The sequence below is a fragment of the Halichoerus grypus genome, chromosome 7 (assembly GCF_964656455.1).
Source record: "Halichoerus grypus chromosome 7, mHalGry1.hap1.1, whole genome shotgun sequence".
NCBI classification, from domain to species: Eukaryota; Metazoa; Chordata; class Mammalia; order Carnivora; family Phocidae; genus Halichoerus; species Halichoerus grypus.
This window is the reverse complement of record NC_135718.1, coordinates 154,731,374-154,748,441: the sequence shown is the minus strand read 5'-3', so window position 1 is coordinate 154,748,441 and position 17,068 is coordinate 154,731,374. Positions and strand designations below refer to the sequence as shown.

At 39.9% G+C, this 17,068-nt stretch overlaps 1 protein-coding gene across 6 annotated transcripts in view; it reads right to left on the bottom strand.

The window, feature by feature from the left end:
• Positions 1-17,068, bottom strand: part of ASH1L (ASH1 like histone lysine methyltransferase) — a 193,922-nt gene that overhangs the window by 50,159 nt on the left and 126,695 nt on the right. For all 6 annotated transcript variants that reach the window (XM_078078563.1, XM_078078561.1, XM_078078559.1 and 3 more), the window contains one exon: positions 12,148-12,242. In XM_078078563.1, the coding sequence (XP_077934689.1) occupies positions 12,148-12,242 (95 nt within the window). The remainder of the gene's footprint in view (positions 1-12,147; positions 12,243-17,068) is intronic.

Genomic DNA, 17,068 nt, shown 5'->3' with positions numbered 1-17,068 from the left:
CTAAAATTCTGACTTGGAATTCTTTCTATTTCCCTCCTGAGGCTTTCTATTGTTTTCATGTTTCAAGCATATTATTACTTGTTGAAGTGTGTGTTTGGGGGGGTAGTGTTTTTAAAAATCTAAATGCTTTAAAATCTTTGTCAGGTAATTCTAACATCTTGATGTTGGCATGTACTGACTGCCTTTTAAAATTCAGTTTAACGGGCGCCTGGGTGGCTCAGTCAGTTAAGCGTCTGCCTTTGGCTCAGGTCATGATCCGAGGGTCCTGGGATTGAGTCCCACCTCAGGGAGTCTGCTTCTCTCTCTCCCTCTGCCCCTCTTCATGCTTGTGTTCTCTCTCTCTCTCAAATAAATAAAATCTTAAAAAAAAACTCAGTTTAAGATCTCCCTGGTTCCTAGTATGACATATGACTTCCAGTTTAAACCTAGACATTTCTGTATTATGTTACCAGGTTCTGGATTTTACATAAACCTTCTATTTTGTCTGACCTTTTCCAAAACTGCTCCAGCAAGTTAAGGGAGTAAGATGTCCAGTGATTACCAGTTGGGAGTTCCCCACTCAGCCTCCATTGAAACCTGAGCGTCGGTAGGTTGTTACTGCTGAGGGGATGGTGGGAGAGGCCATGTCACTACTGGAGGATGGTCAAAGTCCTCTGATACAACACAGGTCGGGGGCCCGGGTGGGACACCTTATTACTGCCTGCTGGGGATAGAAGCCAAGGCTCCCCACTGGGCACCTGCTGGTATGAGTGTGGGTAGGGTAACAGTTTTTTTCTACAATGTCTGACTAGAGTATGGAGGGTATTGTCTAAAAGTTTTCTGTCTTGCTAGGTTGACCCTTTCCCTTACTTTTGGCTGTAGAAAGCAAGCTTCTCTTTACTTGCTTTGTTTGTGCCGAATGGAATTTCCAGGTTGCTAGCTTTCTCAGCTTCAAGTTTTACCTCATAGAATATGAGGTAAAAAGACAACTCAGGGAACTCATCACCATGAAGTTCCTCAGTCCCAAGGTTCCTAGTTGGTCTGCCTTCTCTCCACTTTTTAGAGTCTCCTTTTTATATATGATCTATAAAATGTAACATTGTAATAAGACCTTTTTATGTTTTTACTCATACTTATCAGAACAAGGAAAAGTATGTCTACTTCATTTTCCATGAGGTGCAAGCGTGTCAATCATAATTTTTTTTTCCTTTTAATTGCTGGCTAATAGCCCATATATGAATACACCAGTTTATGTATCCATTGTATTGATGGGTACCTGGACTATCTCTAGTTTATAGCCATTATGAATGAAGGTACCATGAACATTCTTACACACATATGTATTGATTTCTGTCTGGTAGATTTATGTTTACTTTTATAAAAGCTGCCAGAGCTTTTTTTTTTTTTTTTTAGAGATTTTATTTATTTGAGAGACAGCGAGCGAGAGAGAGAGCACAAGCAGGGGAGAGGAACAGAGGGAGAAGCAGACTCCCCACTGAGCAGGGAGCCTGACATGGGGCTCGATCCCAGGACCCTGAGATCATGACCTGAGCCAAAGGCAGACGCTTAACTGACTGGGCCACCCAGGCGCCCCTGCCAGAGTTTTTAAAAAAGTCGTGCCATTTTACTCTCCCACAACTGTTTGTAAACGTTTTGGTTATGCCAACTCATTGGAGCTTTAATTTGAATTTCTTTGATGAGTTATGACTGATGAGTATTTTTCACGTGTTAATTGGCCATGTGTGTATTTCCTTTGGTAAAGTGTGTTCAAATCTTCACTTCAAAATTGGGCTGTGTGTTTAAAAAAATAAAATAAAAATAAAATTGGGTTGTCTTTTTTATTTAAATTCATTTGTAGGAGTTTGTTATGTATTCAGGATATACACAATTTGTAAATATTTTCTCCCAGTTTGTGCTTTGTCTGTTTGTTTTTATAATAGTGTTTTTGATGAATAGGTTTACATTTTGTCAAGGTATAATCTATCAGTACTTTCTTCTGTAGTTACTGCTTTCTGTGTCCTAAGAAACCTTTAACGCCGTGCAGGTCGTGAAGATATCCCGTGTTTTCTTTCTTTCTTTCTTTTTTTTTTTAAAGATTTTATTTATTTGAGACAGAGAGAATGAGAGAGAGAGAGAGAGCACACGAGAGGGGGGAGGGTCAGAGGGAGAAGCAGGCTCCCTGCCGAGCAGGGAGCCCGATGCGGGACTCGATCCAGGGACTCCAGGACCATGACCTGAGCCGAAGGCAGTCGCCCAACCAACTGAGCCACCCAGGCGCCCGATATCCCGTGTTTTCTTCTGGAAGCTTTACAATTCTAGCTCTTACGCCTCGGTCTGCGGCCCGTGCCAAACCCAGGCTGTAGCTGCTATGATGGGGCTGCTGTCAGGGCTGCAGGTTCTCTCCCGCTGGACGGCTTGGTGCTGTGTGCAACCAAATGACCACAAAGTGTGGGTCTATTTCTGGGCTGTCCACTCTGTTCCACGGATCTGTTTTACTGGCAATTTATTTTGTTATTTATTTTTTTTTAAGAGAGAGCATGCGAGCAGGGGGCAGAGAGGGGCAGAGGGAGAGAGAGAATCCCAAGCTCCACACGCAGCACGGAGCCCGACGTGGGGCTCAATTTCAAGACCCTGAGATCATGACCCGAACTGAAACCACGAGTCAGATGCCCAACCAACCGAGCCACCCAGGGACCCAAATTTATTAAAAAAAAAAAAATGATTATTATTGTTATTTTTTAAGAGGGCTCTATGCCCAACATGGGGCTTGAACTCACGACCCTGGGATCAAAAGTTGTGTGCTCCGCCTACACCCCTCTAAAGCCAATTTAAAGTTTAAACTTGCTTTATAGTAACTCTGGGAATCAGATAATGTAAGTCTTGGGGGAAAAAAAAACATTTTTTTAAAGATCACTTTGAATATTCCAGGTTCTTTGCATCTCCATATAAATTTTAGAAAAATCAGCTTATCAATTTTTACAGAAAAGTCTGCTGGTAACAATCTACATTGCATGGAATATAACAACTGAGGCTCCCCATCTCTAAATGTGGCATTTCTCCATTTATTTAGGTCTTCTTTAATTTCTCTGATAAATGTTTTAATTTTCAGTATAAAGTTCTTGCCTCTTTTTGGATACATTTATTTCCAATTACTTCAATTTTGTTACACTATTATAAATGTTCTTTAAAAAAAATAGTTTTTTAGAGCAGTCTTAGGTTCAAAGCAGTATTGAGCAAGGTACAGAGATTTCCAATATACACACTGCCCCTAAACAAACACAGCCTACCCTGTTACCAACATTCCTGACCAGAGCGGTACACTGATTACTAACTGCTGAACCTACACTGACACATCATTATCACTGGTGTTCATAGTTTATATTAGGATTCGCTCTTGGTCTTGTATATTCTATGGCTTTGGAAAAAATGTATTAATGACATGTATCCAACCATTATTGTATCATACAGAGTAGTTTCACTGACCTAAAAATCTCTGCGCTCTGCTGATTCATCCCTCTTTTACCCTCAACTGCTGATATTATTAATGTCTCCACAGTTTTGCCTGTTCCAGAATGTCACATAGTTGGAATCACACACTGTGTATGTAGCCTTTTCAGACTGGCTTCTTTCACTTAGTACAATGATTTTAAAGTTTCTCAATGTCTTTTCAGGGCTTGACATCTCATTTCCTTTTAGTGCTGAATAATATTCTATTGTCTGGCTATACCAGTTTATCCATTCACCTACTGAAGGACATCTTGGTATCTTCCAAGTTTTGGGAGTTATGAATAAAGTAGCTATAAAATGTGTGTGCAGGTTATCATGTAGACAGTTTTCAACTTCTTTGGGTAAACACCAAGGACTGCCCTTGTTGGATGGTATGGTAAGGGCAGTTAAGTTTTATAAGAATACAATGGATTCTTGTATACCGATTTTGTTTCCTGTAACTTTGCTAAAAAAGTTGCAGTGGATTTTGGGGTATGTCTTTGGATTTATCATGTAATCTGTAAGCAGGAACAGTTTTACTTCTTCCTTCCTGATCTTTATGACTTTTTTTCATCTTCCTGCCTTACTGCACTGGCTAGAATATCCAGAATAATGCTGAAGAGAAGTAGTGAGGGTGGACATTTTTACCTTCTTTCCAATTTCAGGAGGATTTCACCATTAAGTATGATGTTAACTGTAGATGCCTTCTGTAAGACTGGGGAGATGCCCTTCTACCTCTAAGAGTTTCTGCCTGTATGTTTCTCAACTTCGTTCTGTAGCTGTTTTTCCCCCTCAAGTTTTTGTCAGGTTTTTTACCAGGGTTACATTAGCCTCATAAAATGAGCTGGGAAGTGTTCTCTACTTTCTGAAAGTCTTTGTGTAAGACTGGCGTTATTTTGTTCTCAATGAGGAAACAGCTCACAAGGGAAGCCATTTTATGTGTAGGATTTGATAAAGAACTAAATTTCTTTAAATGATACAGGCTATTCAGATATTCTGATATTCTATTTCTTTTTGAATTAGCTTTGTTAAGTTGTATTTATTAAGGAATTTATCCATTTCATATACATTGCTAAATGAATTGGCATAAAGTTATTCCTCACATTTCCTTATTGGCCTCTTAATAACTATAGGACCTAAGTACAGACACTGGTAATTTCTGTGATCTATTTTTTCTTGTTCATTGTATCTAGAGGTTATCAATTTTGTTGCTCTTTTTTTTTTTTTTTTTTTTAAGATTTTATTTATTTATTTGACAGAGAGAGACACAGTGAGAGAGGGAACACAAGCAGGGGGAGTGGGAGAGGGAGAAGCAGGCTTCCCGCGGAGCAGGGAGCCTGATGCGGGGCTCGATCCCAGGACCCTGGGATCATGACCTGAGCCGAAGGCAGACGCTCAATGCACTGAGCCACCCAGGCGCCCCAATTTTGTTGCTCTTTTTGAACTTGTTTCCTTATTGTCTTTTTAATATTTTATTGACTTCTATTCTTTATTATTTCCTTCTTTCTACAGATACCTGTTTTCTAGGAATGACTGGGATGGCTTTGCTCTTCTCACTGTCACTGAGTACTTAGTTACAGTAAATCAAGGGGAAAGGGTATTCACTCTGTTAAGTGCAAAATAAGTATTATTTAATCCTCACAACTCAGGTTGGAAGTAACTGCAATACATACATGAAGATGCTGAGATGTAGAGTGCATAAATAAGTTGTTCACGATCATCTGGCTACAAGAGTGTGGAATGGGAAGAGCAGTCCATCTGCGTTTGACTCTGAGGTGTGTCTAGGCCAAGACCACCTTCAGGTTTCCTGACTCACAGGACTCAGCACATGGTCATACTCATAGCTATACTTCATTACAGCAAAAGGATACAAAGCAAAATCAGTAAAGGGGAAAAGTGCATTGGGCAAAACACAGAGGAAATGAGGCACAAGCTTATACAAATTGTCCCCCAGTGGAGTCACACAGGATGTAATCTTTGGCAATATACTGGGACAACACATGTGAAATGTCTATCAAGGATGCTCATTACAAACTCAGTGCCCAAGGTTTTGATCGGTGGCTGATCATACAGGTACTCTCTAAAATGTACCAAATTCCAGAGTCTTCAAATAAAAGCAGGTGTTCAGCAGGAATGACACAGTTTATACCCAGCAGGCACAGTAAGACGCTCTCCCATTCAGGAAAGTGTTATACTGACCGAGGAAAATGTTTGCTATTCAAGTTCCCAGATGCCGCCAATGCCCAACCTTGCAAGCAGGCCTTTCTCAGAGTAAGTCTTAGGTCTGCTATTTTAATCCATTTTGCATATAAAGGCCTATGTTCTCTCCACTATATCAGGAAAAGCAGTCAAGATTTGGCATAAATCTCCATGACTAGCAGTGGCAACCAAGAAGAGCTGTGTTGAAAAGAATTCTGAATTATTTTCTGAGCTCAGCAAGAAAAGGCAACATAATATATTTAATAATAACTGCCAGAGGTAATAGCTATGTACTAAGTAACACATTTTTGTTGACTGGTATTCTACCATAAAAACCAACTCTGATTCAGTAGTTATCTTTTATGAAATGATTACTATGTGCTAGGTAATGTGTTACATATCTTACATGCATTATTTTATTGAATATTCCTATTAATTTCAATTTTACAATAAAGAATATGAAGCCTTGAGATGTGTCAGCTTGCCCAAGGTAAGACAGGTAGTAATTGGTGGAGGTAGAATCTGAATCGTGGCCTGATTCCAAAAGCCAAATGTGAAAGACCATGTCCTCACACTTTTTTGCTCCCATACTCCCCAGAAGAATTTTGAAAAACTATGAATCCCCTTATAATTTTTTTTTTTTAAGAGTTTATTTTTAGGTAATCTCTACACCCAACAGGGGGACTAAACTCATGAGCCCGAGATCAAGAGTCCCATGCTCTACAGACTGAGCCAGCCAGGCGCCCCACCCCTACAAATGATGTAATATATAGTTTTGTCATTTTAAAATGATGAATCTGCATACTATAAAGATTCAATACTTACCATTATTCATTTAAAAAGGAATATTCTCTTCTTTAACATTTAGAAATTTAAATAATCTCCTGTCTTTGAACATTATCTCTATTCCACTTATTCCAGAGGATTTTGTCTTAATATTATATATTTTTTCATGTTTAAAGTTCTTTTATTGAAGCTATCCCCTTACTCCATAAAAAAGTGTTCCAATTCACATTTAAAAGTACCTGTGAGGGGGCGCCTGGGTGGCTCAGTTGGTTAAGCGACTGCCTTTGGCTCAGGTCATGATCCTGGAGTCCCGGGATCGAGTCCCGCATCGGGCTCCCTGCTAGGCAGGGAGTCTGCTTCTCCCTCTGACCCTCCCCCCTCTCATGTGCTCTCTCTCAATTCTCTCTCTTTCAAATAAATAAATAAAATCTTAAAAAAAAAAAAAAAAAAGAAATCAGTCTGTTAAAAAAAAAAAATACCTGTGAGGGATGGGGTAGCTGGGTGATGGACATTAAGGAAGGCACGTAATGTAATGAGCACTGGGTAATAAGACTGATGAATCACTGACCTCTACCTCTGAAATTAATAATGTATTATATGTTAATTAATTGAATTTAAATAAGAAAAAATACCTGTGACCATAAATAAGACTCAAAGCATTACAATTTTTCTTTTGCATTGTGTATCACTATAATTTTGATTAATATAGGCCTGATTAAAACAACATAACTACACTTTCAAGATAACAGCTTTTCTGAGGCATAATTCACATACCATAAAATACATTCTTTTTAAGTGTACCGTGCAGTGGGTTTTAGTACATTGAGTTCTGGTGACGGTTAATTTTCTGTGTCAACAGACAGTTGGTCAAGCGTTATTCTAGATGTGTCTGTGAAGGTAATTGTTAGATGAAATTAACATTTAAATCACAAGATTGTGAGTCAAGCAGATTACCCTCCATAATGTGGGTGGGATTCATCCAAACAGCTGAAGCTCTTAGTAAGAAAAAAGACTGACCTCCACAGGGAATTCTTTCCATAGACTGCCCTCCGACTCCTTGAGCTGTGAAATCAACCCTCCCCTGGGTCTCCACGCTGCCTGCCTGCCCTGTAGATTTTGGACTTGCCAGTTGCCACGACGGTGTGACCCTTAAAATAAATCTCTACCGAAGCGCCTGGCTGGCAAAGTCAGTGCAGCGTTTGACTCTTGATCTCAGGGTCTTGAGATTAAGCCCCACATTGGGCATAGAGCTTATTTAAAAAATAATACATCAAATACAATGTTGTCACAAATAAAATCTATTAAAAAAAAAAACCTCTCTCTATTAAAATGAGAAAGGTGGGGACCTAATTTAAAAAAATCCAGATTTTGGGGCCCCCGGCTGGCTCAGTCGATGGAGCATGTGACTCTTGATCTCGGGATCATGAGTTTGAGCCCCGCATTGGGTATGGAGAGTACTTAAAAAATAAACCTTAAAAAAAAAAAAAAAGGAATCATAAAGCACATGGCATTTTGTGACCACCCCCTTTTATATGGCGTAATGTTTTCACACTTCATCCATGTTGTTACCTGTCTCGGTACCTCATTTCTTTTCTTTCTTTCTTTTTTAAAGATTTTATTTATTTGAGAGAGAGAGAGAGAGAAAGCAGGGGGAGGGGCAGAGGGAGAGGGAGAAGCAGGCTCCCCGCTGAGCAGGGAGCCCAACTTGGGACTCCATCCCAGGACCCTGGGATCATGACCTGAGCTGAAGGCAGAAGCTTAACCAACTGAGCCACCCAGGAGACCCACAGTACCTCATTTCTTGTTATTGCCAAAGAACATCCCATCGTATGCACAGACCACATTTTGTTAATCCATTTATCCACTGTGGGAAATTTGGGTTGCTTCCACCTGTTGGCTATTATGAACATTGCTGCTATGTACATTTCTGTCTAAGTTTTTGTGTGGACATGTGCTTTCAATTCTATTGGTTAGATACCTAGCAGCAGAATTGCTAGGTCATATGGTAACTATATGTTTAACTTTTTGAGGAACTGCCAAAATGTTTTCCAAAGAGGGTTATACCACTTTACATTCCCACCAACAATGCATGAGGTTTTCAATTTCTTCACATTATGCATCAATCCTTTAATTAAAGTCATCCTAGTGAGTGTGAGGTGGTATCTCATTATGGTTTTGATTTCCATTTACCTAACGACTAATGATGTTGAGCGTATTTTCACGTGTTTATTGGCCATGTGTATATCTCTTTTGGAGAAGTGTCTATTCAAATAATTTACCCACTTAAAAAATCGTGTTGTCTTTTTAATATTGATTCTCAACGGTTCTTTATATGTATGGGTTTATGGATACTAGTCTCTTGATACATAATTTGCAAATATTTCTCCCATTCTGTGCATTGTTTTTTCATTTTTTTTAAAGATTTTATTTATTTATTTGACAGAGAGAGAGACAGCGAGAGAGGGAACACAAGCAGGGGGAGTGGGAGAGGGAGAAGCAGGCTTCCCGCCGAGCAGGGAGCCCCCGATGCGGGGCTCGATCCCAGGACCCTGAGATCATGACCTGAGCCGAAGGCAGTTGCTTAACCAACTGAGCCACCCAGGCGCCCCTGTTTTTTCATTTTCTTAATGGTGTTTTTTGAAGCACAAAAGTTTTAAATATTGACCAAGTTCAATTTGTGTTTTTTTCTTTTGTTGCACAGGATTTTGGTGTTATAGCTAAGAAATTATTGCCCAATCCAAGGTCATGAAAATTTCCTCCTATGTTTTCTTCAAGAGTTTTATAGTTTTAGCTGTTATATTTAGGTTGATGATCCATGTTGAGTTAATTTTTTTTAAATGGTGTGAGGCAAGGGTCCAACTTCAACCTTTTGTATGTGTATATCCAGTTATCACAGAACCATCTACTGAACATACCATGCTTTCCTCATTCAACTGTCATGGCACTCATCAAAAATCAATTGACTATAAATTTAAGGGTATAATATACATTTTGGTAAGTATCAGGAGAAGTAAAATTCTATTTGAAATGCACTTCTCTAATAAGATAAAGAAACCTGATTTCCTTAGTTAAGCGTTTAAAAATAAACACGATTTTCCATTTATTGATTCTGACTCTTATCAATGGTAAGATGCATTATTATTCTATTTTTATAACTACTTTATTCATACAACTAATACAGCAAAGACAGAGATGAACTGAGGTCTGGCTGACTCAAAGTCATGCTTTTTACTTACATGATACTGGAAATCACCTGTTCAGAACAACTTACTGGCTCACCACCCTAACCTAATCATAAAATATTATTTGAACAACAAAATAGCACTGTCCAGAAAAAAAAAAAAAAATCTGTCCTGCAACAGCCTGATTTTAAACCTTGTTTCACAGGGAAAAAGACCCACTACACTTGGACAGGTTTTCCCATTATTTTCCCACTTTGCAGACACCAAGTACATATTAGTCTTTGTGGGACATTAAAATGGGGACGTGGAGATAAAATCTTTATTTAAATTAAGGGATTTCTATTCTTGACCTCTTAACCACTATTTGTGCAAGAGATGTGAGAGAAATACTGGGCTATTATTCTTCCTATCTTCCTTGGAATGAACGGACACCTTCATCCCCTTGAATGAAGTTAGAGCTTCGTTCTAAGACTTAAGTTAGATCCCAGCCAGGACAAAACCAGTAAGACCAAAGTGGTCATGTTTTTCGTTAAATGGGTCTTTTAAATGACTTCCTTTCTAAGCCTATTTATCATTATCAGATTCTAGGAAACAGCTGCATCTGCTGAGACTCTGCTTCCAGTGCTGTGACATCACAGTAACAACAAAACACTTGTTCAGAAGTGATCCCGGAGAACGTGGAACGGACTCTCACCTTCAAGGTAAGAGAACTAAACCTTGGAACTTCAAGTTGGAGTTAAACCATTCTCCATCCACCTAGTACAGAATAATTAAAGCAAACTAATCTTTATTGCAGAACGTGTCGTCTATGCTTGCTCCTTTAAATACACTGCTGGTACTGGGTCTTCTGGGAAGAAAAAGGGGATTTGATAATCGTAACACAGAGAAGAGTCCCATAGTCATGAAGCTCAAGAAAAGCACAGTTTAAAGAGAACACTATAATGCACAGGGTCTACATCTACTACATAAGTAAGCTGCTCCTGTCACTTCCAATTCAATAGGGTGTCCTGATTTCTCCTCCTTTACTTTCATTTGTACATGTATTTGTTAAAGTTCTATTATGTACCAGGCACTAGGAAATCAAAGGAGAATAAGGGAGACAAATGATCCTGCACCTGGAGCTTATAATCTAATGAGGGAGACAGATAACTAATGAGGAAACAGAGTAGTCATGGATTATAGAAAGAAATGAACAGGGTGCTGTGATATAAAGGGAGGGACCCTCTTTGATGGGACAATCAGGAAAAAATTTTAAAGAAAATGACATTTAAGTGGATATTGACATTAAGCTCATCCTTAAAGAATAAGAAACCAACCATGGGAAGAATAAGAATAGCTTTTTAGTCAGCGAGAATAAGCATATGGATACTCTGGTGGGAAAGGCCTTAGTCTGTTCTAGGACCTGAGAGAAGACCAGCAAGACATCAAACAGCAGGTAAGGGAGAGATGGGAACAGAGAGACAGGGATGATGGGGAAGGGTGGGTCGTTGGGGACCAGATCATTCTCTCTCTTTTTTTTTTTAAGATTTATTTGGGGGGGGGAGGGGCAGAGGGAGAGAAAATCCTGAAGCAGACTCCCTGCTGCGTGTGGAGCCTGATGAGGGGCTTGAACCCAGCTGAGCCGAAATCAAGAGTTGGACATTTAAGCAACTGAGCCACCCAGGTGCACCCGGGGCCAGGTCATTCTTAAAAGCTACAGTAAGGAGCTTATACTTTACTCTAACAGTAAGACACTATAAGGTTTTTTAAGTATAATCTAGTTTAAGTTATAAGATCATTTCTTTTTTTTCTGTGTGGAGAGTGATGTGGAGGGGAGCAGGAATGGAAATGGACACATGCGTCAGAAGGCTGCTGCAGGAGCCTGAGCGGAAGTGTGGGATGCACTTGAGAGTGACAATGGGATCTGCAAACAAGTGGGATGTACTGCAGGGATGGCAACAGCAGAACTCGGGGGGATGGACTGGATGTAGCTCTGTCAGAACAGGAGGCATCCAGGATCACTTCAAGGTACCTGTTACTCATCTGGTAAGCTCAACAGTAGGATCCCAGAAGGCGCTATTACACCGATGCTAAACCAAGCCTTGACATTTCCCCCCAAAATGAATAGAAGGATAAATCTTGCTCAATTTTCAAGCAGATAAATCATCAGGAAAAGTAGTGGCTCTCTTCTGTTGATTATTACATATCCATAAATCATCTCTTTCTGAACATGGAAAATGTTTGAAACTGAAGTGGTGAATAGCTGGGTTTTCCTAGATGTCATAACTCAGGGAATCAAACGCTACAGACATAGTGTTTTTTATTACTGAAACTCGAGTAAGGAAGATTTATGTCATTTTGACTCCTAGATGGCAAAGAATTTGCAGAATTCTTCAGACTGAGTATAAATTAAATGGTAAAGAAAGAGCTCAACCTCATTGGAGATGTAGAAATAATAAGAACACAAAGCCATTTCATCCAAACTCAAGAAATACCATTTCTTCTTAGCAACATATTGTATATATTGAGTACTCACCAACATGAATGGGGGCTGGGAACAGTCCATACTCATGCTCTCCTGGAGTGTATTCCAGCTTCTCTTTCTTTAATTGGATCAATCGGCTCTTTGGGCTGTGATCAGAAAAGAATGGAAAATAATCAGAGGCAATGAAACCTCTTCCTGTGGGTCAAATACAGAAAATAGATCCTCTGTCAAGAGTTATTTGTTTTGGGGTGCCTGGGTGGCTCAGTCGGTTAAGCATCTGCCTTCGGCTCAAGACATGATCCCAGGGTCCTAGGATCGAGTCCTGCCTCCGGCTCCTTGCTCTCCCTCTCCCTGCCATTCCCCTGGCTTATGCTTGCTCTCCCTCTGTCAAATAAATAAATAAAATCTTAAAAAAAGTAAGTATTTAACAGTGGCTTAAATTTTACTTATTTTTTTAAAAGATTTTATTTATTTATTTGACAGAGAGAGATAGAACACAAGCAGGGGGAGTAGGAGAGGGAGAAGCAGGCTTCCCAGATGCAGGGCTCGATCCCAGGACCCTGGGATCATGACCTGAGCTGAAGGCAGATGCTTAACGACTGAGCCACCCAGGCGCCCCGGCTTAAATTTTAAATGCATATTTTTTTGGGGAGGGATATCAAGTACATTCAAGTATTTTTAGAATCTGTATTTTTGGAATTGTCTTTTAGGAATTATACATAAAAAAGAGCCATGTTAGCATTTTCCAGCAGTTTTGCAAAAGGAACCTAAATTTCAGATCTGATCATAATAATTACTTTATACTTGGCCAATAATTTATAGTATGTACATATTATTTTCAAAATTTATTATTTTTTTAAGATTTTATTTATTCAGGGGCGCCTGGGTGGCTCAGTCGTTAAGCGTCTGCCTTCGGCTCAGGTCACGATCCCAGGGTCCTGGGATCGAGCCCCGCATCGGGCTCCCTGCTCCGCGGGAAGCCTGCTTCTCCCTCTCCCACTCCCCCTGCTTGTGTTCCCTCTCTCACTGTGTCTCTCTCTGTCAAATAAATAAATAAAATCTTTAAAAAAAAAAAAAAAAAAAAAAGATTTTATTTATTCATTTATTTGAGAGAGAGAGAGTGCAAGCAGGGGGAGGGACAAGTAGATTCCCCGCTGAGTGCGGAGCCTGACTCAGGGCATGATCCCATGACCCCGAGATCACGACCTGAGCTGAAATCAAGAGCTGGACGCCTCTATTTTTTTAAAAATCTTTTAAGTAAGCTCTACACCCAACGTGGGGCTTGAACCCACAACTCCGTGATCAAGAGTCGCATGCTCCCTCAACTGAGCCAGCTGGGTGTCCCTGATGATTTATAAAGTACTTTCACATATTATCATTTATATCAATCCTATGAAGTAGGGAAGAAGAAATGTTAGCTCTAGTTTACAAATCTGAAAACACATGCTCTATGAAGTCAAGTGACTTGCCTTAATTTTAGTAGCTATTAAGGAGATTTAAGATAAAAACCTCAGTTTCTTGCCCAGCTCCTACTCACTGACTACTCTTTTTATTTTATTCCCCAATGTCTCCATAGACTTACCTCTTCTACTTGTCTTACTGGTCTGTGTTTCTAATGTTTGGTATGAGATCAGTCTCAAGACATTTCACAAACACATAAAAGGGGGAAAAAAAAGAAGGAAATAAAAAGGAAAGGAAGAAAAAGAGAGAAAAAAGGGTTTCAGGAGAGCCTCACTTAGTCTACTCTGACTTTATTTTGCCATTAAGTTCCAGTAAATAAGGCAAGGCTGATGTATTTCTTTTCCCTGTGAATCACAACATACTGCTTTTTAAAAAACAAGTTTATTCTATTTTGTAACAAGCAGGTAAAAAAATTGAGGCTCCCAAAATAAGTTATTTGTAGAACCTGAAGTTCTTAAATTTGAACACTGGTTCCTTCTACTAGATCATTCATTTATTTATTCAACAATTACTGAGCACTAAGTCCAGGTCCTGTTCTTTTCTTTGTTTTTGTTTTTTTTTTTTTAAGATTTTATTTATTTATTTGAGAGAGAGAGAGAGCACAAGCAGGGGGAGGGGCAGAAGGAGAGGCAGAATCAGACTCCCCGCTGAGCAAGAAGCCCGGCGGGGGACTTGATCCCAGGACCCTGGAATCATGACCTGAGCCGAAGGCAGATGCTTAACTGACTGAGCCACCCAGGCGCCCTTCCAGGTCCTGTTCTAAGTGCTAAGAGACAGTGGTGAACAAGACAGTTTACACTGTTCTTAGGTACACAGACAATAAGGAGGTATGAAAAACTAAGAAAACAGAAAAAAAAAATCAGAAAATAATAAATGCTAGGCCAATAATTAAAATGTGATGAGAGAGAGTAACTGGGTAGGCTTTTCTAAGGAGGTGACATTCAGCTCAGCTCTAAGTGTTACTGGGTCTCGGCAATGACAGAATGTGGGAAACGGAAGAAGACCAGGCAGAGGAAATAAATTATCTGGTAGAAGATCACAACTGGAATGGGACCGGAGAATTAGAGCAAATAAAGGAAGGCTGAAGAAGTACAGACGAGGTCAGAAATTGTGAATGAGGTCATGCGAAGTGTTTAAAGCACTGGCAAGGAGTTTGGGAAACAGTTTCGAAGAAGAAAAGCAAAGATATGAGATTGTTCTACTTATATCTAAAAACCACTTTTCTCATTTTAAAAAACCCAAAATAATAACTGTGAACAGAGATTTATCTATCTACCTACCTGAGAGAGAGAGAGAGAGAGAGAGAGAGAGAGAGAGAGCACACCAGCAGGGGGAGCAGGCAGAGGGAGAGGGAGAAGCAGGTTCACTGCTGAGCAGGGAGCCTGACGCGGGACTCTATCCCAGGACCCCAGAATCATGACCTGAGCCGAAGGCAGACGCTTAACCGACTGAGCCACCCAGGCGCCCCAGAGATATGAATTTTTTAAATCCAACTAAAAATTGTATTTCTTCACCATGAATCAAAGTCAAATAGGGTAAGAAAACAACTGTGTCTAGAACCAAGCATTCTGTATGAGAGAAAATTTGGTCTACACTTTATTAGACTCAAGATTTACCCAGGCAAATTAAATTGAGAACATAAAGGGTTCCATTTAGTGACAACAGGAATGGAAGCAAACCGCACATTTCACCCTGCTTCCCTGAGGGTCAGCAAGCAGGTGACAGACAGCGGTCAGGGAGGGCAACACTGGGCACCCCGAGGAGAGCGAACACACAAAACTACAAAAAAATCCAGGGTCACAGGTAGAGTTGTAGTCCTCAACCTACCAAATGAAACACAAGCCCCCCTGATTGCACCTCCCATCAACTCCTGACCAATTCTCTAACAAAAACAACTTCATCCCTGATTCTGCAACGCTGATGTCCAGGATCTGTGGCACCGCTATGAATAGTACAATCATGTGAGAAATCCTTTTCCTAGCTCTTGGCCACGTCCGATTTTGGTTCTAATTTCAGGCATGACCACTGATTTCCTTGTTGGTGATAGCAGCATGGGACTCTCTCTCTCATTTTCCAATACTCTGTCCCATGTGAGCTGGGCAGAGTGGTCAACAGAGAGAGAATGTGGCTCTTTGTCAGTTCGTCTTGATTCTGAACACTCCTAGCCATTTTCCAAGGTATTCATTGCGTGTGTGACACTGATCGTTCAAATCACTCAGGAGAAAATCTGTAGGAATGAAAGTAACCATTTCAGACACAGGACTGCCACAACACAAAGTAAGCTAAACACTAAGTTTCTGTGACAGCTGTTTACTTCTGGCCAATGGCTGAAGCTGCAAAATGAGACTACTATTTCTATGTATATGTGTATAAATGAAAAAACCCTTGTGCTTTTCTTATCAAAAGAAAGTAATCTGCCTTTCATAATGTTCTATTTATAAATGCAACCCATTCAGGATTTATGGCCAGCTTTCTCTCTCTTTGGTAATTTATTAGTTTTAATCATTTATCATTTGAATGCAATGCAGATATCAAATTCAATCAGACAAATCCACCATCAAATGGTAGAAAAAGTATACAAATATTTAAGAAAAAATAGAAAAAGCGAGCATTCCTAATGATTATTAATGGTTATGATATTTATCTTAAATGCTGTCTATAACCATGTCTTGACTTCAGGCATTTATTACCTTATTCTCAAATCTTGTCATCTCTAATCTTGGCCCCAAGCCCCAAATAATGAAACCACTAAGATGTCTTCTTCTAAATTTCCCAGACAGCTGCTGAGTCGAACCAGGGGCTTGCTCCAGCACCTTGTCAGAGAGAGGATATGGGGATTTCTGGCAGAATCCAGACTTTAATGAACATACCAGTATCCTAAAATCTGTCTTGTTTGGCAAACAAATAAGGTGAAGAGAACCTGAAAATCAAAAGGAAGTTCAAGTCCCTAGGTTAACAAAAGGTAAGTCATATTTTATTAATGTGAATTATGCTTTATCTATTGGGAATTTCTAAGTTTGGAGAAAAGCATATTAATGTTCCTATAAGGGACTGAAATAACTGTCAAAACTTTATCCTTTATCAAGAAAGATTTTTCTTTCTTTTTCTCCTAGACTTGGAGACCCCTGTCATGTGATGACAGTCATGGCACAGGTTTACTGGAAGAGTCCGGAGAACTTCCGTAGCATGTCTGCATTCGTTGAGGAACTTCTTTTTTAAAAGATTTTATTTATTTATTTGACAGAGAGAGACACAGTGAGAGAGGGAACACAAGCAGGGGGAGTGGGAGAGGGAGAAGCAGGCTTCCCGCTGAGCAGGGAGCCCGATGTGGGGCTCGATCCCAGGACCCTGGGATCATGACCTAAGCCGAAGGCAGACGCTCAACGACTGAGCCACCCAGCCGTCCTGCAGGAGCTTCTGATTAAATCTGTATGAGTGACTATATTGAGGACTCTATGTCCGTTAATTATGAGATTACTGATAATTTAAGAGATAACCAAAGCCACCACTC